Source organism: Hippoglossus hippoglossus, chromosome 21 (genome assembly GCF_009819705.1).
Source record: "Hippoglossus hippoglossus isolate fHipHip1 chromosome 21, fHipHip1.pri, whole genome shotgun sequence".
Taxonomy (NCBI): domain Eukaryota; kingdom Metazoa; phylum Chordata; class Actinopteri; order Pleuronectiformes; family Pleuronectidae; genus Hippoglossus; species Hippoglossus hippoglossus.
In genome coordinates this window covers 4,244,463-4,266,654 of record NC_047171.1, presented here as the reverse complement: position 1 = coordinate 4,266,654, position 22,192 = coordinate 4,244,463, and the positions used below count along the sequence as shown (strand labels likewise).

At 41.9% G+C, this 22,192-nt stretch overlaps 1 protein-coding gene across 2 annotated transcripts in view; it reads right to left on the bottom strand.

Moving 5' to 3' along the window:
- tfpia (tissue factor pathway inhibitor a) overlaps positions 1-22,192 on the bottom strand; it is a 36,870-nt gene continuing 14,678 nt past the window's right edge. The window contains exons 2-7 of one of the 2 annotated variants that reach the window (XM_034574621.1): positions 16,965-17,168; positions 4,541-4,717; positions 3,577-3,654; positions 2,487-2,542; positions 1,324-1,510; positions 1-875 (exon numbers count right to left, since the gene is read on the bottom strand). In XM_034574621.1, the coding sequence (XP_034430512.1) occupies positions 808-875; positions 1,324-1,510; positions 2,487-2,542; positions 3,577-3,654; positions 4,541-4,717; positions 16,965-17,168 (770 nt within the window). In that variant the 3' untranslated portion in view covers positions 1-807. The remainder of the gene's footprint in view (positions 876-1,323; positions 1,511-2,486; positions 2,543-3,576; positions 3,655-4,540; positions 4,718-16,964; positions 17,169-22,192) is intronic. The other variant, XM_034574622.1, reaches the window with a different exon arrangement.

The window sequence follows — 22,192 nt, the reverse complement described above, 5'->3', positions numbered from 1 at the left end:
AAGTTGGAATATAGTGTAAATTTATTTGATGAAATCTGACTCTCCAGTTCTTTACAGCCATAAACTTACCTTACACAACACTGCCCCCCTCTGTTTCAACTCGACAACGACAACAAAGAACAACAACACCAGCAATACAATACAGTGATTTATAAAGCTGCATTATATTGATTTAAAAGGGGAAAAAAACTAAAAGTTCATGTATAATTAGCCTTATCTGACAAGAGTAAAGCAGTCGCTACCTCGTTCACATTGATTTACAGCCGTGAGGACATGGTCCTCGTGATGAATGGGTTTGCTTGAGAGCATTTGGTTCTGTTGTCATTGATCCTGGAACAAGGATAATCCGCTGCTTTAATCTGCTAACGCTGCTCCTCACATTGATAAACAATAGTGGAGCTTCACCAATAAAAACACCGTAGAAAAAGCACAGTCACAGAACAAAAATCATAGAGTAACTTTGGCGTTTTTCTCAAAAGTCGCAGTAAAACGGTTTATATCAGTACGTTGGCAACACAGTTCTGAAACTGTTTGATTAAAGACATAATATTCACACGCAAAAGAGCTGATATGCATAACATTAGTGTAAAGAGCTGCATTATTAAATCAGCCAAACGTACGTTTTTTGTCTCTGAGATATTGAAACGCATAATGATTCAGTCACTACAAAGTTAAGTCAGGTGCACGAGAGGTTGGTCGGACACAAGTACTGTTGCACCGTGAAACACCTGCAGGAGTAAAGCTAGAAATACAAATATGGACATAAATACAGGTGACTTCTCAGTAGTGAAGGATCTGAGGCAGTGTTCAGACCGAGCGATGAACGATGCTGCCGAGGTTTTTCTTCCTTATCCGGATCATCGGGCTCCCGTGACCTGCAACAGAGCAAAGAAAACTTTGTGTTCACTCTACCTGGTTTATCTGCAGGGAAGCATTTAAAGTCCAAACATTTTCTTTATTACTGTTCATCACTGTCGGCTATTTCAGGGGGGGGCTGTTAAGCTAGTGACACAATCTTTAGACCCAAAATTCACAACTTTTCAAAATAAAAGCTTTGTAAATCAGCGTGATAAAGGGCATTACAGTCACAAAACAAACGTTGTGCTTTTTCTTTATAGACAAATTGCCAAACAGGAAGTGATTCTAGGAATGTTGCTGCCATGAGGTATGGGTTCCACATACACTGGGACAATTTGTGGAATTAGTAAGTAGATGATTTCCTCAATGAAAGTTAGAGACGGTACATTGATTAAGTACAACATTCATTTTCTTCCCTAAAATGGAAAGGTGCATTTCTAAATCAATCTCCTGAAGTAATCTCACCATTTCTAATGCACTTTCTGAAACAGTGCTTCCGGGACATGAAGTTGTTCCCGTTTCCTCCGCATCCACTGTAGTGGAACATCTGGCATCTCTTGGCCTTGGAGTTGAAGAAGAATCTCTTCTCGGCACCGTCACATGTTCCCGTGTCCAATGAACTGAAGCACACCCCCTTGTGCTTCCCCTCTGTAAACAGTGAGAACCAGAAAATGTTTAGAACTAAGGCTGCAGCTTATTTTGTTTCCATTGTCCCTGTTTAGTCTGGATCCATAATGATATATATCATCCTGTATGTTAGCCAATTTAAAAACATGCATGTTTTCAGGATTTACCTTTAAACGTTTACACTGTTTCAACTCAGGGATCTGCAGTGCAGCTTCTCCCGCTGTCATTCAAAGTGTCGTTCATCATATAACCACAAGATGTCAGTCTATGTTAACAGTCCATGGTGACACCTGATCAGTGGACTGACAGTTCAATCACTAAACTCAGCAAAGTGCTAACTAACATAACCGGATATTCATTTGTGACATATATCAAACAAAATTTATTCTAAATTTGTATAATAAATGGTCTGAATAACTCATTGTTGGTCTGAGGACTTCAACTTTTAATCCTGGTGTTATTTCTGAGAGAAACTTTGAAATATAATGAAGATCTCATCATGATGTGCACCACAACAACAGGATCGTGAAGAACTGCTGAGGCTAACTCGTCCTGAATTGTTCCTGATAAAAGTCAAATTAAGTCTTTAAAAGACCTGTTCTCTCCCACTGCGGCACAGAAGATCCACAGAACACAACCACCATGACATGACAGTACGCTCCCTCACTGCTCACACACGCTAATTAGAGAGTGGGAATACACAGTGAATGGCCTGTGGGAAGGAGACACTGATGCACTTTTGTTCTGCCCGTTGCTTTTCACCACCGAAGCAGTTTTGCCAGCTGTCTAACCATCTTGCATCACTAACACCGACGTTACTGGCAGCACACACGGGGATTTAGTAGATGAGGTGGATTTGCTTATTGTGAGGTTTGAGCATTTTAACAAGTCAGCACGGACTGTCTGATGATCTGAGGACAAGATGATTGAGTTGATGAAACCTCACATCAGGGAATCTGTCCCAAACCTCTGTGATTTACCTCTTCTCTTTTCTTACCTTCTGTCTCCTGATTAGAGTAATTCAGTTGCACTTGAGGTTGAAGTAGAGCCAGTTTTTCTGAGGAAAACAGACACAACACATATATCAAGAAATCAGTCCTCTCATTATAAACAGGAGAAGAAAGAGAGTACAAATACTTTATTACTCTACTCGATTATATTTTTCAGGTATCTGTACTTTATTTGAGTGTTTATTTTTTTTATTTTATAGATTTCAACCCAAATGGACGGGACAATAACACAATTATAGATATGTCTTCCATTCTCTCAACAACCACTCATCCAATTGATTTCCAACTTCGTGTGAGTGTTTCTGAGAGTTAAAAACCACAGTTGTTAATAGCTGAAGCGATGCATTCGTGTCACTGCTTGCAACCGATGGCTGCGCCTGCTCAAAACTTGAAGAACAAGCTGCAGCAAGATGCAGAATCATCTGAGGTGTGGGAGTATTTTGGACGCAAACTCTGTTGAGTCTGTAAATAGAGTAAGTGTTTAATATTCTATAATCACTGCCCTGTGGTTATTTGCCTCTGCCAAGCAGTGCATGTCAAAATAAATATACAAATGTTTTTTTCAGATTCCCATCAAGTCACTATGACCTTTGGCCTTTGAACCAGTGCAATCTAATCAGGTAACACTTGAGTCCAGGTGACAACTGGCCAAAGTCTGAAGAAAATCCCTCAAAGCAGACGTAAGACATCAAAAACATGTTTTGTGAACTGTGAACTTGACCTTTGACCCCCCAAGTTCTCAAACTGATACGTTCATGAGGCAAATAAAAGTTTTCGTTAAGTCACAGTGACCTTGAGCTTTGACCCTTGAAATAGGGATCAGGTCATCTCCAAGTCCAAGTGAATGTTTGTTTAGGATGTAATGAAACTTTTAAACCAAATTTGACGGAATTCCCAGTGAGGTCTTCCTGAGATTTTGCATTCACAAGGCAACAAATAGGTTTAGTGATGTCACAGCAACCTTGACCTTTAAACTTTTGCCCAGCATTGATAAACGGGACAATCAACTATATTTTCCGACAAGATACAGAACGTTAATATCATATACTCTACGTACAGTGAGGTGTAGATTCAGTCTTACCAGGTACTTCGGTCGGCTGGACAACAGCTAATCTTCTAGCAGCGTGTGCGAGGACCTCTGGTGCCTCGGTGGGTTTTACTATGTGGACACAAAAGGGAATTAAATAAATACAAATCTACATTAGAGAAAGTGTCTCCACATGAACGAGTTCGTGAGCCAATGTTTTTTTACGTCTTCTATATTTAGAGCAAATCTCATTTAGGTCCCGGTGATCAGTCATAATTAAAGTGAGTTTCATTTCATTAGTATCAGGAGGGAGAGGGTGTTGCTCTGAAAACAGATATGATCCTCTAATGAAACCGGACACAGTCATCTGTCTGAAGGCCAGCAACAAAATAACAAAAGAAGAAAAAAGTACACAACCCTTTTTCCGTTGATTTTCACGACAACACTTACTCCTTATTTCCTTTGACGATTCTACGATCTAAATGTGCCTACGTCTGCTATAATCGAGTGTGTTCCGGTCACTTCAAGGTGATTTAAATGCTAAATCAAGGAGCAGTGGGATTTCACGGTCAACTCGTCAGAAAGCTAATTCTCTGAGGTGGAGCAGATGATGTCACCAGCTCTGAAACGAGTTTTCACTTGTTGTGCAGCAGCTGCGGTCGGGCTGCAGTGCACAGTCCCACGAGGGGGAAGGCAATAAGAAAGTCATTATTTCTGTTTGGTCGAATTAAAGAATTTACAACGACAAGGTAAAAAATGGGACTTCAATTATGACTTATAAGGCTGAGGTGTTGATGTGTTTTCTCTCGTAAAGCATCCGAATATCACACATTTGTTGTATTTACAGACACAATCCAACTCCACCAAATGCTGACAATCTTCGGCGTGTTCACAGTGGCTGAGCACAAGAGCCCAGGAGATTTTATACGTGGGGTTTAAAGAGAATCTAACAATGCCGCTGCCACGACAGCCTGGGCGTTCGCCAGCCTCTCCTGCAAAAAGGTCAACACGGCCTCACCTGGGTTCGGACATCTCGCCTGGCACTCCGCCAGGCTCCTGAAGTTGTTGGCGTTGCCGAAGCAGCCACCGTAATAGAAATGCTTGCACTCCTGACTCGTGCTTTCGAAGAAGTAGCGCTTCACCATCCCCCGACAGGGGCCGAAGGCCACGTCTAGATGACAGGGGTTCTTGTCGTCTAGGAAAAGATGGAGGGAGAAAAGGGAGGTAAGGAAATATATTACAACATTTTAGTCTTGAGTCTGTTGCTGGAAAACTTAATAATAAAATGTGAGTCTCTTTACAATGCATGATATGCAGCAGTTTTTTTTTTACTCCATATTTGATATTCAGTCTGAATTGTGAGATCAATGATTTTCTATTTTCGGATTTGTTTCATGGTGACTTTGTCAAACTGAATTCTACAGTAGTTCTATATTATCACTCTCTGTCTCTCTGTCCTTCCTTCCTTCCTTCCTTCCTTCCTTCCTTCCTTCCTCCTGATGTACTTCACTACCTCAACCTAATTTTCAGTTTTCTACACTATCAATTATCTTACAACCAAAATCAATGGTAGTTTTTCCACTCATATGCACCATGTGATGCAGATCCTGGAACACATGACATGTTAAAAACCATGTTTTAAAAAGAAAACCCACAGTAGTACAGACATGAGGAGGGAAGACCAACCCTTGTGAGGCCTGTGTACAGTAGTATGAGCAATAAAAGACCAGCAGGCCACACAGCCACACAGTGACACTTCCACTGTCAGGTTCGTCACTTTGAGCAAGAACTTCCTCGTGTTGCCTTGTCCCCAGTGAACCACGTCTCCTCCTCTGCCACGTCTCTGCTTTTCTTTTTTTGTGTCACATCTTCTCTTTCTCCTCCCTCAGCTCCCACTTCTCCTGCTCCCCCTCACAGCAGTTATCACACGTTTCATCACACATCACTCTGCACCTTCCACAGTATATACAACATATATAACAGGTAGGTTTCCAGTTTCTCTGCCCTTCCTTGGATTGTTTGTTTGTCCAACTTTTGTGAGTTTTTTAAAGTATCTAAATTTCAAAGTAGAAATCATTTTTACTTCTTTGTATATAATATAATTTGTATCTTATATTCACTCTGATCAGCGTTGTGTTACTTTGAACGTCACCACCTTCTGTTCTGCTGCATTTTGTGAAACCCTGCTGTTCATCTGAGTAAGTCGTCACCGTCACAATCTGAAACACAGGCAGCAGCACGAATCTCTGCCCGCCTGACTGACATCTCTCAGTGGATGTCTGCACACCACCTGGAAATTAACCTTGACAAGACTGGACTACTTTTCCTTCCAGGGAAAGACTCTCCCACCCATGACCCCGTGTTAACCCCCACTCAGACTGCTAGGAACCTGGGTGTGACACTCGACAGCCAACTCTCCCTTACTGCCAACATTACTGCAACAACACGTTCCTGTAGATTCATGCTGTACAACATCAGGAGAATACGCCACCTTCTCACTCAGAAGGCGGTGCAGGTTCTGGTCCAGGCCCGGGTCATCTCACGCCTAGCCTATTGTAACTCCCTCCTGGCAGGTCTACCTGCTGCTGCCATCCGACCTCTGCAGCTCATTCAGAAAGCAGCAGCTCAACTGGTCTTTAACCTAAATTCACTCACACTACTCCGCTCCTCCGCCCCCTTCACTGGTTACCAGTGGCTGCCCGCATCCGTTTCAAAACATTAGTACTTGCGTACCGTGCTGCGAACGGATCGGGTCCAGTCTACATCCAGGACATGGTCAAACGTTACAGCCCAGCCCGTTCACTCCGCTCTGCTTCGGCCAATCGACTTGTTGCTCCCTCACTGCGAGCTAAACACTCATCAAAATCACGACTGTTTGCTGTCCTGGCTCCTAAATGGTGGAATGAGCTCCCCATGGACATCCGGACATCAGAAAGTTTACACATCTTCCGCCGCAAACTAAAAACACACCTCTTCCGACTATACCTTGAATAACATTTTTAAAACTAACAATTTAGTAGCACTTAAAATGGCACTTACTTATAGCACTTTGTAGTTTTGCTTTTTTGAAGAAATTGTACTTTCTCGATTCTCGTTGTTCTGGGTTTGTACCCTCATGGTTGAATGCACTTATTGTAAGTGGCTTTGGATAAAAGCGTCAGCTAAATGAAATGTAATGTTATGTAATGTAATGAAAGCTAAAAACATTAACGAGCGATAGCGACGGGCTCGACATGCTTGACTTGAGTCTGAAACAACCAAGGTGTGAAATACACTTCCAGAGGAATGTTTCAGGGTATTGGCTCTGTTGACCAACACAGGTGCAATGTAACAACAGCAGAGAGAGAGAGAGAGAGTGTGTGTGTGTGTGTGTGTGTGTGTGTGTGTGTGTCCAACCATGGCATGTGTGTACTGGGCTCAATGGTTTACTACGGAGATAGATGATTTAAGAAATAAAAAACAGTTTCAGTTTTAACTCCACACTCGCGTACATGAAAGAGAAATCTTTAAATAACAGTGATACTCTCTAACTCTCCTGATCCTGCTGCTGAGGCAGTGAAATAAAACCTCACTGAGCCGTCAAAGTGTTCATCAGAACAAGCTCATGCTGTAAACCCAAACTCTGATCAAACCCCAAATCCTTTATTTTACATTATTGTGCAGATCCAATGCTTCCAAAATATCAAATATGAAGTTCTGGGGGCTGACTTGTACAACATTGTTAGAGTATACGACTGATTATGATTAAACTTTAAATCTGCTCTGATTTTCAATGGGTTAATCATGTTAACTGGTGCTATCATAGATCATTACATCCATAAATATCAGTCTTACTATTTTCATATAATTCATATAGTATAATAATAATTATGAAAGATTATTTATCATTAACTGTAGTTGATTTTGTCCAATCTAGTGCAGTAAGTTTCCACATATCATAGATTATGTGTCTGCCCCAGTATTATGAAACAAAACAAAGACACGATGTTCACTATCATCCGGCTTCAGGAGGTTAAATTGCTGCGTTTGCACGTTTTCTCGATACGTCACCAATCGATTCACTACAGCTTCATCATCTAATGGAGAGAGACAGGGGCTTTTTTCACATAGAGGCTGATTGTTAATATTGATTTGTTAATACATCACATCAGAAAGATAAATGTCTAACATTGCTGGCAAAAAATGTTTGTACATATCAGCTCATTAACCCTAAGTAAACTATTCCTCCGGAAACAGCTCCAGAGGGTTGTCAAATCTGAAGGCGTTCTTAATAAAAAAACTTACTGCCTCTGGCTGTCTGGCACTGAGGCATTAACGTGAGAATTCAGTTTCAACATGGACTTTTTCCCATTTTACAGTTTAGCTCACTGGTTGCTCCGACAAACCAGTGAAGAAACAGATTTCCCAAACATTCAAACAATGTCTTTACAAGGATATGATGGAAGTTAAGTGACCGCACAGTGCGAATTTGCGGATTCATGAAACACAAACTTAATTACAAATCTATAAATATCAGTCTTATTATTTTTATCATCAGAGCTGTTTCCTTGTGTTATCCCTGTGTCCCAGCAGCCGAGGACTCCTGATGTCGGAGGACGTCCAACAGCAGATGCTCACTCTCTGTTTGGTTGAGCCGTTAAGTCTTTGTATAACCACACTCCACTGAAGGTAAGCCATCTAAATGCATCACTTTCTCGGGGTGACTTTGACTTAAAAGCATGGGGAATGAGATGTGTCAAAGGGTAGTCCCTCTCCCGCTCTGCCGCTCTCCCTCTCCAGTGATGCACTGATGAATAATTCAGAAACACAGTTCTCTATTAAAGCTGTGAAGGTGGATGAGGTGATTTATCTGGGTTATTTTTTTTTTTTTGGGGGTGGGGGGGTCCCCAGCTGTGAACCATATCGCTGAGCGCTCCAGAGAGTTTTCGGCCTCTGAAACTCGATGTTCCAGCTAAACAGACCTCGGTGTTTGAGAGGGATGAGGAGGATTCTGAGAGTTTACCTGGTCTGGTTCACTTTCACACCCAGAAAGATGAGAAGGTTTTAGCTCTATTGAAAACAAACAACGTTTAGACTATAAGACCCCCCCCCTTGTCACCACTTCAGTTTCTGTTATCTTTTTTTTTCAAGAGCTTGGTATTTCAGTTTGAGAGCAGGACTTATTTATTTGACGATTGCATAATGCTCTCACTCGAAATCCTCCGATTGTGCTTAGATTGCCTGCACTCCAGCTTCAGCTCTTCCTCAATCCTCACACTGCTCCTGTTCGCACTTTACACATCCGCCCTCTGATTTCTCCTCAGCTCTCGGATTTTAATTTTTTCTTTCGTGCAACAAAACATTCCCTAACCCACAGAATGGCAGGTGTGGTGATGGCAGATGAAATCGCCCCCTGCACCCCCCTGAGGAGAAGAGCTGAAGTGTGAGTGTGAGTGTAAGTGTAAGACCTTCTCTCCAACTGAGAGACCACCCTCTTGGTAAAGATAGAGAGAAGAAACCTGTAACTTTCTTCCTTCAATGTTCTTATTGAATTCAATTTCCTCCTAAATGTGCTGACGCAGACTTGGCGAGTGTCTGTGGGGAAACAAACAGACAACTGAATTCTAATGGAGGAGATATAAATGAATGAAGACATAGAAACACCAGTGGCCACTGGATGGAGACACACAGTCAGTCCTGCACACAGTCCCAACCAAGTCAGCTCCTTTTCATGCTCCAAAACAATAACATCATGTAACGTGCGATATACATCTATTATGTGGAGGTAAAATTTTTTATGTTTGAAGAATGAGAATCATAAGGAATAAATGGAATAGCTGTTTTTCTTCTTTAGATTATTCTCATCTGTAGTTGAAGCAAACAATCGGTTTGCGGTTAAAAATCATTTTACTCTGTTGATAAAATAAATGATTAAGATAATTTCCTGTTTTTGTCAAATAAATAGCCTCAAACCACAAAATGATGTGAAATTACAATCACATTACGCAGAGAAATAAACCAGAGGAGAAAATAGAAAGGCTGGAACGACCAGGAGCGTTTCATGTTGCTGCCTGAACATTTGCTTTAATTATGAAACAGGTCTGTTCTTATTTCCCAGTTTACTGAAGAATCGACCTTATTCTCTCACCTCCAGCAGCATTGTATTGTTCGTGCCGTCGTCCGTGTTCGCACACTGAGCAACAAACAAGTTCACCTGTCATGAAGAAACACCACCTCTGTGTCTCTGACCTCTTCAAGCTGAGCTGTGAAAGTGAAGCCAGACTGAAGAAAGAGATTGTGACACCTTGGCTGTGAGTCATTGGTGTTTCAGTAAAACAGCAAAGTGAGGAAATGAAAGTCTTTTTCTAGACTGTAGAGTAAAAAAACAAACATTGGTCTGTGACCTTAACGAGAACCGTGTTGTGGATCCGTCCCTGGCTCTGTTATCACTCGTAAGAAACGTGAGACGATCCTCGGTGGCTAAGTGGTAATAATTCAAATGTGAGTGAGCCAACGAGCAGTTTGAGAATTCGATGATAAAGACCTGCTGCACAGGACGGGTCAGATTTAATCGCAGCGCACAAAAACCCATTAGCCCCTGAGAAAGGTTTTCTGTAAGTCAGAAGAGTGTTGACATTTTCAAATGTCTGCAGCTGCTAAATCAAATCCCGCTTGTTGGCGTTACTCAGCTCGATGTGAGTTGAAACCGTTTCCTCTGCAGAGAAGCGTTCTCCTTTACCGCCCAGCTAATCGCACCTGGCTTTTAAAGGGAACAGGAGCTGGCACACGGATGAGTTTATTGCATGTTACACCCAAAACACACCCGTGATGATTGAAGTCCAGTCTTTTTAAAACCATGCACCTGGTGCAGGAACCTTTTCTGTCAGGAAAACTAATGAAAGGGGATTTGGACGTGTCCTAAATTCACATGTGAAGAGCGCGTAGATAATTAAAATAGAGCCCAGTTAAGACTAAGATTCAAAGTTATACTGCAAAGGTAAGAAACAATGAAACTGGAACATGCTGTGGTTAGTGAACATAAACGTGCTGATTGGTGAAAGTTGGACTGATGCTAATTTAGTTTCTTTCTAAATTAATTCTCAAAGGACAGAATAGAGTTAATAAGCCAGAAATCAATGAACATTGATTTGGCTCGAGGCTGCGTAATGTTCTCATTAATGGCTTCATCTATTTGCAGCTATATCACACTCATGCTTCTTGTTTGTAAATATCACATCCTGCACTGAGCGCTATTCTGAGTCTTTGCTTCATTCCATAAACACTGCACCTTTAAGGTTGTGAGATGATCTCATTCCAAATGACGTGACTCTCATCATCATATTTATTCTGCGTCATGTTATTGCAGCTCTAACTTGAAGTTCTATGATGTTAATGTTGACATATTTATGTGTTTATGACCATTATGTCAAATGTAGAATATTCTCTATTTTCAGTTCTTGAGACTTTGGGTTTATTCATTTCAGTTTCGCACTGAATGTATTTACCTTGTTGTGTCTCCTATGCTTCAGATACGTCCTGTCTTTGTCTGGTTTGTCTGTCCAATGTGTTTCACCTAATCCCAATTATCCTGCCTCCCTTGTGTTAATATTCCCTGTGCTCCCCAGTCTCCTCTGTCTCAATACGTTTCTCTTCTGTTGACCCAGTCAAGTTTATCACTTCTGTTTAACTCCCTGGTCGTTAATCTTCGTCTCTACTATGTTCATTTGGAGATTTGGACTTTATGGATCTGCCAACCTGCGCCTACTACAAACTGTAAGCATGCCTTCTTTATTAAACTCACCTAAAAGCACCTCCCCTAAAAGGTTCTCTCCCAATGTTTATGAGTCTGAACCAGTTTATCATGACTATGTTCATATGCCTGCTGTTTATAGGCCTGGATGTATATTGCTCTGGAGTAGCACAGTTATGTATAGAGCCCAACGTACTGTGTTTCTTACCACGAGGACAAACATAATAACTGACTCATTTCTGTAAAGACATTACCATTAGATAACCAACCAGCACCATCTGCTTTCAAAGCAAAACAATAACAGGAACTGGAAATAATTGCTCATAAATTAGCAATGAGGATACGACAAAGACAGGTAAACAAAGATAAAGTTAAAGTAAAGATGAATTACAATGCTGAGAGAGGATATGTGTTAAAGGAGTGAAAAAATGGATATTAAAATAAAATTTGAATAAAATGATACACAAGTACAAGAAAATCTACGATGTATAAATACAGATATGAATAATTCAAATTAGATTAAAAAGCCAGACTGAAAAAGAGATAGAACAAAATGTTGCTCTTGAACGTCTGCTGCTCTCAGGGTCTTCAGAGGAGCTGCTCCAGAACATTATTCTGTCTTTAGGTGGAATTAAAACACTACTGGATGACCTGAGGCTTCAGGCTCAAAGGGTAAAAGCACATGTGATAACGAGGTGGGACGGAGACCATTACGAGCTTTATCAACCAATACAATGATTTTTAAAATCCATTCTGCAGCAGACAGGAAGCCAGAGTCCTGTGTTCTCTCTCTGTCAACACTCCAGCAGCAGTAATAAGAATATGTGCAGCAGCGTCTCCGTATTGACTCGACAGAGAAACGCTCTCACTCTGGTGAGTGTGTTCCTCTGGTGACGCAATTAATTCTTATCCCTGTTTCTGATGAGGGGCTCAAAGCTGAGATCTCAGTCAAGGTTTAGTGGCGTTTACGGCCATTTTAAATTGAATGGACAAATTGCACACGAACACAACTTTGACCCCCATCTCCACACGGCAGATCTTTGAAAAAACAGCCTTGTGTACACAGCATTATTTCTATTTTTTTTGTAAATACTTTTTTTGCCCCTTTGTGCTGCTGCTCCTTTCTTGTGCTGCCGTGTCATTTGTGAATTTCCAGAGAGGACCAATTAGAGGTTGTTTTGTACTTTCAACACTACACTTAGCAGTAGCTGGCAAGTTTAGTCGTGACCATGTTATTATCGATGAATGGCTTCAGTTTCCCTGTTTCTTCTCACACACACACCTTCTCAGTGACCTTTGTCCATCTGCTTTTAGTCATCCTCAGTTTCTCTGGCCTTGTTGAGATGTTATTTTTATACTGGGAACTGCTAACATAGTTGGTAGCAGACTATATACTACGACGTGTTATATACATGACATGCCAAAGCATCTTGATGGCCCCCTGGTGGCTGGCTGCAGTATAGGTCACGATTCCCACCTCCTCCATGTTAGTGGTTGGGCCATGGGCCGAAATAAGAAAATACATGCCAAATACATTTTTCTCAAAGATGGCTTCTGTCTTTTTAGGTAATTCTAATCACGCTGATGTATGTTCAAGTGCTCATTTTACCAGTAAGTCAATTAGTTATTTGATACTGTAAAAATGATTGACAGCTGAGCCCAACCCAATAGGTTGCTATTGTCCAGACTCAGGCTCCAAATGATCATGATGACAGTGTTCGTATCTGGGATAGTTTGACTTCATTTAGTCCATATTTAAATACAGTTTAAATTCAAAATCTCAATTTGGGGTGCAGTTTGTTTAAATTGGGAAAACGTTTATTTATTTCCGTGACAGTTTTGACTTTTGCTTTCAAAGCAAAGGTAAAGCACGGCAAAAATGGATAACGGGCAAAGGGGCGTGATGCAATTTAGATAAAAGCAATGACAATAAGGTGTCATACTAAACTGTAACATAAATCAAAACATTTCAACCAACAACCAGTAAGTAAGCTTTATAGCTCTGTTTAATGGACTCATTTTCTTTATGATAGAAAAAAACAAATCCACGTTATTCACACCTCAGTAAGACTTTGACGTTCCACCTTCACATTCCCGTCCAGTTTTATTTTTATATCGCCTCAAGATCAGCTGCAGTTGACAAAACGACAAATCTATCGTGACAGCGCAGACGTGTTAGTGTAGAGGCAGACGGGGCCACACTCACTACATCAACACGGAGGCACGCTGCACATACAGTAATTGCCTGCGGGATGCAAATTCATTCACTGTCCTCTTGTCTGACTGCTTAATGGATCCCGTGGCGTGCAATAGGGAGGTGAAGGTTACCCTTTGCCAGTGGGAGAAAGCACTCTGTCACACCACAGAATAACAGGCCATTTAAATACATTGATAGATGTGTTATTGCCATGCGTGCAAGGGCGGATTTAACGGTGCACAGGCAGGCTTGAGTATTAGAGGTGTGTTTCATGCTGTAGGTGACAGACAGAGTTACGTACAGTACACAGCTGTTATGTCAGAGAAGAAGAGGCGTTCCTCTCAACCCGTTCACCGGTTTCCACGTTTCTCACGCACACATTATCTGAGCGCTGCCCCACTCAGCTGAAGTGCTTTTAAACTAAGCCATTGCAAGACAATGCGTCTCACGCTGAATTATGGATAGGTTTAAACTCCTGAGTGTGAAAGGTCTAATTGTCGTGGCTTTGATTGCTTTTAAAGAGCAGCGGCTTGAAGATGCATTACTAACGCCCCACTTAACACGACGACACAGAGTATCACTCCACTTCCATCCAGCCACGTGCTCCTTTGTGCCGTCAGCCATTAGACTGCCCAACGCCAGAGCACCTACACTCAAACACGGACAACTTCAGGAAAAAACTGCTGCACATTTTGTACTAAATCTATTACAAAGAAGAAGAACACAAGTTTGACCCCCATCTCCACTCTGCACATTTTCGAAAAAACAGCCTTGTGTACACAGCATTATTTCTACTTTTTTAAGGAAGTAAACACGTCTTTTGTCCCTTTGTGCTGCTGCTGCTTTCTTGTGCTGCTGTGTCATTTGTGAATTTCCAGAGAGGATCAATTAAAGGTTGTTTTGTACTTTCAACACTACACTTAACAGTAGCTGGCAAGTTTAGTCGTGACCATGTTAAGATCGATGAATGGCTTCAGTTTCCCTGTTTCTTTCCACACACACACACCTTCTCAGTGACCTTTATCCATCTGCTTTTAGTCATCCTCAGTTTCTCTGGCCTTGTTACAACACATCAAATGCTTTGTGCAACATGTAGTGTTGTAATTCAGCTCCTGTGTGTGTGTACTAGTGCAGTGCCTGTTCTGAACTGTGCCTGTTTGCTTGGTCTGATGTGTCGATGCTCCAGAGCTTCTTCAGAATGACCTCTTGTCCCTTAGTGAGTCCTCCTCAAACAGTTCTACGGTATACTGTCTCTTTTTTATTGTCTGTGTGCTGGACGTTGTGTCGCAGAGCTTTTTATAAACAGTCCATAGTGCCGAGTGGATTGTGAAGTGATTCTCCCATCAGTGCCTCACGACGATATTGATAATGTGACAAATCCAATAACTAAACACATCATCACCAACTTTAAATTATAGACGCGTGTTCGTATTGCAAACCAATCTCTGTGTGTGGAAGGTTTTTATACCCACATGGTATCAGGGAGGAGAGAGAGAACATTAACTGGATCCCTGCGAATGTCTGGATGGTTTTATCTGCATGTTAAACTCATCACTGACCTGGGAACACTGCCACCCCCCCCCATCCACAATCCAATGGGGGTTAAGTATTTTTAGGCACATTTTTCATTCCACCCGGAATTAAGGATTTTAATTGAACACAGAGCCTTTCTTACATTTTTTTAAGCAGCAGAGGCACAAACACTTGAAACATGAACACACTGCTCATGTAAAACACAGGCATCCACCCATGTATAACGTTAATTACTGTACACAGACTTAATTCTGCGATACAACCTCCTCCCTCTTTATTGCTGTGTTTGTTCACTCGGTTGATGAATGATTTGCCAGTGATAGCTTCTAACTAATCTAATCAAACTGCATTATAAAACATTATCCTTCCTGCTAATGGAGGGGATGCCACCTGTTTGCTCAGGTTAACCAAGATGTGGATGGATTCCTGAGAACTTTCGGTTTCACACTTCAACACTGTATTTTTTGTATCTGCTTTAGACAAATGCTGAGAGGAGATGGACAAAAAGAATTGTACAAAAATACAAAAAAAAGGGTTTTCAATCTTACATGCATTAATTTATTCATGCTTCTCCTTGGCTAACCACAGTTATGCAAATGAGACACAGCTTTTTATATCTAAAACTAGCTAATCAGCAGCTGAAGCTTTGGTGGTTGGTGCGAGAAGCCTATGGGCAGCGAGGAGCATTTCATGATTGGTGCACCTAGTTTTGTGGAATCATATTATTTAAAGCCTTCACAAAGGCAGACATTTTTGCAAGAACACAAAAATGACAAACGCTCAAACAAGCATGACGAGCCAGAAGGAGATAAGGTCTACATCAACGATCTGTCATATAAGAGAGAAGAACGCTATGTTCCATGTAATATACGGGCGAGGCAGACGGGGCAGGATGTGATGCAACGAGGATAAATTTAGCTGCAAACTTGAAATCTTACCAATCCTAAAGAAACTGGTGTGTAGTAGTTTGTGGGGCCTGCTCAGTACAGTGGGCATGCATTTGTTTTACATGAACAACGTGGATACACAGAAAGTGAAGGAGTTTTGGGGGCATTTGGATGAGAGGCCCGAATGCAAAGGAAAAAGTTTGCTTTGTAAAAATATTCACACTGGTCTGGTCAGGGCATAAATTCAGAAAATGTCTCCAAAAATGAATAAATGAATATATATATACGTAGGCGTATGTGCTTATGCATAAAGGGATTATTTTTTTGTGTTTGTACAGATATTTGTATATGTGGACGTGCTCATATTTCATCATTGTATTCACATTTAAAGCACTCTGACCTTTTCTATGAAATGATGCTAAACAAATAAAAAAATAATTAAACTGAGCAGAATATTTTGGCAACACTAGTTTCCCAAGCCTGACTTCCATAGCAACAGTAACCAGGAGAGGCTGTCAGTTTGCAGCGAGTGATCATTGTCACATGTCAGCCGGGCCGCTGGCTGGACACAGCGGTGGCCTCTCTCTATAAGATCTTTTCTATCTTTGACCACAAGGTCACACATTTCACCAGCAGGGCCAAGTGATCTATAGTGACTCTTAAACAGTTTCTTCTCCGAGGCCGCACTCGTCCAGCGTCTCTGGCACCGTTTGCTTTTTCAGTTAAAATGATGGATTCTACGTTTTATCGTGGTCAGTTTGAGAATATTTAAAAATCCATTTTCAGTCCGAGGATCCACCTCCCGAGACATGAGGGAAATTGGGAAATTTCAATTTCTTAGAGTTTGAACACTTTTTCAATAGTAAGGATTAATTAATTCTACTTTATCATCAATTTATTGGCCTATGTGTAACCCATAAATAATACAATACTGACTGCCTCTCTTCCAAGTGGCCATTTTTTCAATAATCAATGCCTTAAGGAACAGTCATTAAAAACAAATCTGATCCCTTGTAAGCAGCCCGATGCTTTAATACATCATTTTTGAATGTGTGGAAGCATTTTGTTTTCATGTTGCTGTCAGTGTCGGACTCACCTGAGACGACACACGTTTCCTTGCATGCTTCAATGGTCTCAAAGTTGTTGGCGTTCCCTCCGCAGCCTCCGTATTCAAACGGCTCGCAGTGTCCCGTGTCCACGTTGAAGAAGAACCTGTCCTTAATGGCCTTGCAAGGCCCCGGCTCGTCCTTCAGGGCGCACAACTCGTTGAAGATGAAGAGCTCGGGTTGGGCTCCTTCTGCTGCAGCGGGATAGAAAGACAGCGTTTAGTTCTCCACTTCCTGTGGCACTCTGTGGGGGGGGGGGGGGGGTAATGTTTGGGGGGAGAAATAAATTAGGTCATAGCATCAAACTCTAACCTCAGGCTTTGAGATAAGGTAAAGTTTCATGGCAGTATAATTTCCTAAAGACTGTTTGACAGCTTACCGTCTTTATACTGCGTCGCGCAGGGAGGCTGTGTGGAGGATTTGATAAGTGCTAAGAAAGGAGCTGTGACCTGAATGACTCAACATTTGGACGGAATAATTAACCACAGGCAAATGTCAGGAAATAACGTCTGTAGAGCCACTCACATACTATTTTTGATATAATATAAATAACTGAAAATAAAACACCTGCAGGCACAGGTCTCCAGGTGTTTCTATTCAGCTTTATGATGCAAAGAGAATAAGGCACCTCTATCCCCTCCAGTGCATGAAAGCAGATCCAGGTTTGTGGCAGTTGGCAGAAGAAGAGTGACTGAAAGCTGTGGAAATCTCCCACGTGCACCACACAGCATTAGCTTTCACTGGGGCAGATCGAGTGGCCTATTGCAGAGAGTGAGAGTGTGTGTTTTAAATCATCTGTTAGAAAAGTCGCCCAACAGCAAGAAGCTTCTGGGTTTGAACCCCAGGGGCAGATCCAGGGGTGGGACCAGGGGGCAATGGCCCCAGCGGAAATCTGATTGGACCCTAAAGTACCTCTGTCCTGTCAGGAGTTTTAATAAACTAGACATATACTAACAATATCATCAGTAAATTCAAAATGCATCAAATGACGTGTGGCTTTGTTCAAAACTATAAAGCTAACAGTAAACAAGGAATAACTTTAAAGTGTGACTTACTTAATCAGTAATTGTAAATGGTCTGTATTTATGTAGCGCTCTTCAAGTCTTGATGACCACTCACAGAGCTTTACATTTACAATTGTGCAGGGATGTTAAATTGTGTAAATTGTTGCCCCTCTTTGGCCCCGGTTTTAGAAGAATCATTGATACGGCCCTGGTACGTTCCCCCTGGGTCTGCATGGGTCTTCTCCAGGTTCTCCAGCTTCCTACCACAGTCCACAGACATGCAAGTTGGGTTAATTGGAGAGGCTGAATTTCTGGCGACCTGTCAGCCAGGATTGGCTCCAGCCGTTGTGTGATCGTCAAAGGTTACCGCTCAACCTTTGAGGGTCGCGGGCGGGGGGGGGGGGGCTAGATAATGGATTTGTGACTCTCTGTTTGATGAGAGTTCAGTTAAAATTGTGTTGGACAGAGACCAAGGTCGCATTTTTCCACAATTGTCAAACATCACACAGGCACCCGCTGTGGACTCAGACCCACTGCGTCTCTTTCCCTGTCAGTCATGAAGGCTCGGGCCGTCAGATCTGAACCATCTGAGCTCCACCAACCTCTGAGGCCAAAGTTAATGTCAATGTCTGCCTCTGTCCTTTAGGTCGGGTCGGTTCAGCCCGGTTGTAGTGATGCAGTTACTTCAATAGCCACTGAGAAGTCAGGAATATCCATTGTTTACAGAATGCAAGTCAACTCACACATACGTGCATTAAGCAGTTATCTGTAGCACATTTTGTGATTTAGCTTTATATGAGTTTAATCATCATCTAATTCTTTATCATCTAAGGTTTTCACCTCATGGAAAACCAACATTAAATTCCCTTTCCTGTAAGGTGCAAAGTTTCATCAGCACAGAGCCTCTAAAAGGAGACATGCTGCCCTTTCCCCAGCACAGCAGTCGACTAACAGTCCCTCTGCCAGACCAGGTAATAAGGGCAACAGCTCACCACTGTAACACTCCTGCTCCACCCGTCCAATTCCATCTTATAACCTGGAGCTGAGGGAACACAAATCAAACACTCCCAATCTCTCCTCCCTTCCACATGACCTATGGTATTGCTGCTGCGTGTCAGAGGGGGGGTGAGGGTGGCTATAGGCTGCTCCCTGGAGTCTGGTGGTGGTGCTTTTTTTACATTCTTCTTGCTGTGGCTGATAAGCAGCAGCAGACTGGGTCAACAGGGGAGGAATTATACATCGGCACCAGAGATGTGGGTCTCTGTCTGTCTGTCAGCCACATGGTGGTTGTACGTCAGGAGAGTTACTGCTCTGCAGTTGTACGCCTCCACAACCAGTGCAGTCCCTATAAGGGCTCTTGACATGTTACATTCATGATAATATGAGGCCACTGTGACCTTGACCTTTCACCACTGAAATCTAATCAATTATGCTTTGTGTCAACTTGTCAAAATTTGAGGCAGACTTCAGAATCAGTTCATTTTTGAGTCAAATTGAATAATTCCCTCGAGGCGTTCTTGAGATTTTCCATTCACTAAAATGTTTTGTGAGGTCACAGTGACCTAAACTTTTCTAAACTTCTAAAATCTAGTCAGTTCAGCTGTCGTTCCAACTGAATGGTTATACCAAACTTTAAGAAATCCCCTGGAGGCGCTCTGGAGATATAGTGTTTATTAAAAGGGGACTGACGGTCAGAAGGACTGACAACCTGAAAACACAATCCTCTGGCCACTGGCTGTTGCCAGGCAAAGGCAGAACAACTCCTTATCTCCAGTGGTGTCACAGAAACATCTGTCCACCTGCAGAAATCTGTGAATCATCACAGCCAGCACATTCACGAGCAGTGGTTATTAGAACAAGGGCTTCTCGAGTGCTGGTACTTGACTAAAGAAAGTCCACGACAATCTGAAATCTCAGCGTGTTTCATCTCTCTGTTCTCGACACACTGTAATTATCAGGTGGAGCTTTCACAGTGAGATTTTAATACAATATAGAATATCACACAACTCACAAGTGTTCATTTTAGCCTGAGCATGAGAAGAAGGTGTCAAGGTAACAGACTTGACTGGAATCATGTTAAACTTGAATGGAGGTGAATGTATTTTCCAACCAGAATGTCCCTCAGTAGTAGAAGAAACTGCAGATTTATATCTGAATATGCAACAAATAGTTCACACTCATAACTATCAGCCCTCCAAATATGCTAGAGATCAAGATTTATGTATTATTCTCTGAGAAATCAATGGAAATATTGAAAAACACAACGTTAAAGAAAATGGAAATCAAACAGACAGACAAACAAATGCAGACAGAAATAGAATCTCCTTGGTGGAGGTAACAAGTAGCTGAGTATGCAGAAGCAAACAAATACATCTCTAAACTATGCTACAGATTTACTTAACCTGCATGTCTTGTTTCATAATGTGTTAGTTATGATGACTTGTTTTATTGTCTTTTAAATGTAATTTAAATATCTTATTCCTTATGTATTCCAATGCCTCTATGAAGCACCATGAATTGCCTCCTGTCTGCATTGAGCTCTATAAATAACTCGGCCTATCTACAGACCGTATGGAAGCAATAGATCTTCTGCTATTGGTTATTTATTCAGCCAACAGCAGCAGTTTACTTATGCTGCAAGTCATTTTTCCAGCTGTCCCCATGTTGAGGCCTCAGTTCCACCGTCCCCCTGACTACCACACACACGCTCACTGCTGACCCCCCCCCCCCACCCCCTGAACAAACTTTACAGAGAAATAATGACAAGTTCAGATTGTTTGCTCTCGTCTCCATCGCTGGGTTCCTCGAGCTGCCATGGCTGCAGCAGAATCCCTCCTTTTGGAAGGAAATGTACAAAAGGCAGTGCAGACGGTTCTTTGTGAAGTACAATCTCCTCCAAACACGAATATTCAATAAGTTAGAACTTGGCTGCCAGAGAGAAAAGGGAGGAAAATAGGTTCTTCCTATTGATTTCCACTCCTCTTGTCTGACACAGACCGGAGTACAACGAGCAGGATGTTCCTCAATCACTCATGTCCAATATCCAGATGGAGCCTCTGTGAGGCAGCTTGAGACATAATAGAGGACGGAGAATGAAATGTTTCATCTCTGCAAGGAAAACCAGAAATGGTGCCGAAAGAAACTCGTGTTCACATGTGAACCCACGCATTTCAAGCCCAGTTTTAAAAAATACAAAACTAGGACAGATGTTTGAAATACAGTTGGGACGAATCCAATTTAGTACACATTCAAATAAAGTGAAGAAAAAATGAAGGGGAAGAGAGGAAAACGTCACAACATCAGTTTTAAACTATAAACATGTCATCATTTAGACGTACAATGTATAACTACGGCCTCTAGGGGTCGCTCAAAACAATAACAAAAGACCAAGTTTGATGATGTTGTAAAGCAGCAAGGGATCATGGGAGTTGATGTCTTTATCACTATTGTCAATCAACATTTGAATGAAGAATTGTTACATATCAAATCTTCAACTATCAGGATGTCGACCACATGTTTTTTTCCACACAGCGACACAGTGCGAGTCATTTTGCGTCTTCTTGGGAACTGTGGGAGTTTACTGGGAACACACCCAGTATAAAACAAAGCCGACCTGCTTTTGGATTGTAGGGTACATTGTTAAATGTTACATAATAGATTAACGGGCAGAATTTCGGTTACCAGCACCACCGGTCAGTCAACATCTGACTCACAACAGTAGAGTAAAGTTTGTGTTTTGTTTTTCATCAAACATGTAATTTGTCCGGGTGTTGGTTTGGGTGTTGAATTGTTTTCCAGAGACAATCATAGGCCTTTATTTGGGTCAAGCTCATAATAGACACAGTCCTTTACTTCTGAACTTTCCTGTTCCTCAACGTGTCCCTGTGTTCAAACTGCTAAGTCTGCCAGTACAGCCGGAGTCATGTCAGGCTTTCCACTGTGTCCCCCGATGACGCTAAGCTACCGTGAATAACACTTCCTCCAGAATGTCCACATTAAGTCCCCGTCTTTATTGGCAGCGCCTCGGTGCGAAAAACCATCGGCGTGTTGAGCTTTTCAAGTTAATTAGAGTGTGAAAATATAATTTCTGCTAATGAGAAACCGAGAGCAGCAGAGTGATGAGTGTAACACGACTCTGTTGTTGTGCTGACGGAATTGTTTCTGAGGAAATGTTAGGGGAAACCTTTTTTATACCCGGCCTTTATTAGCCACCA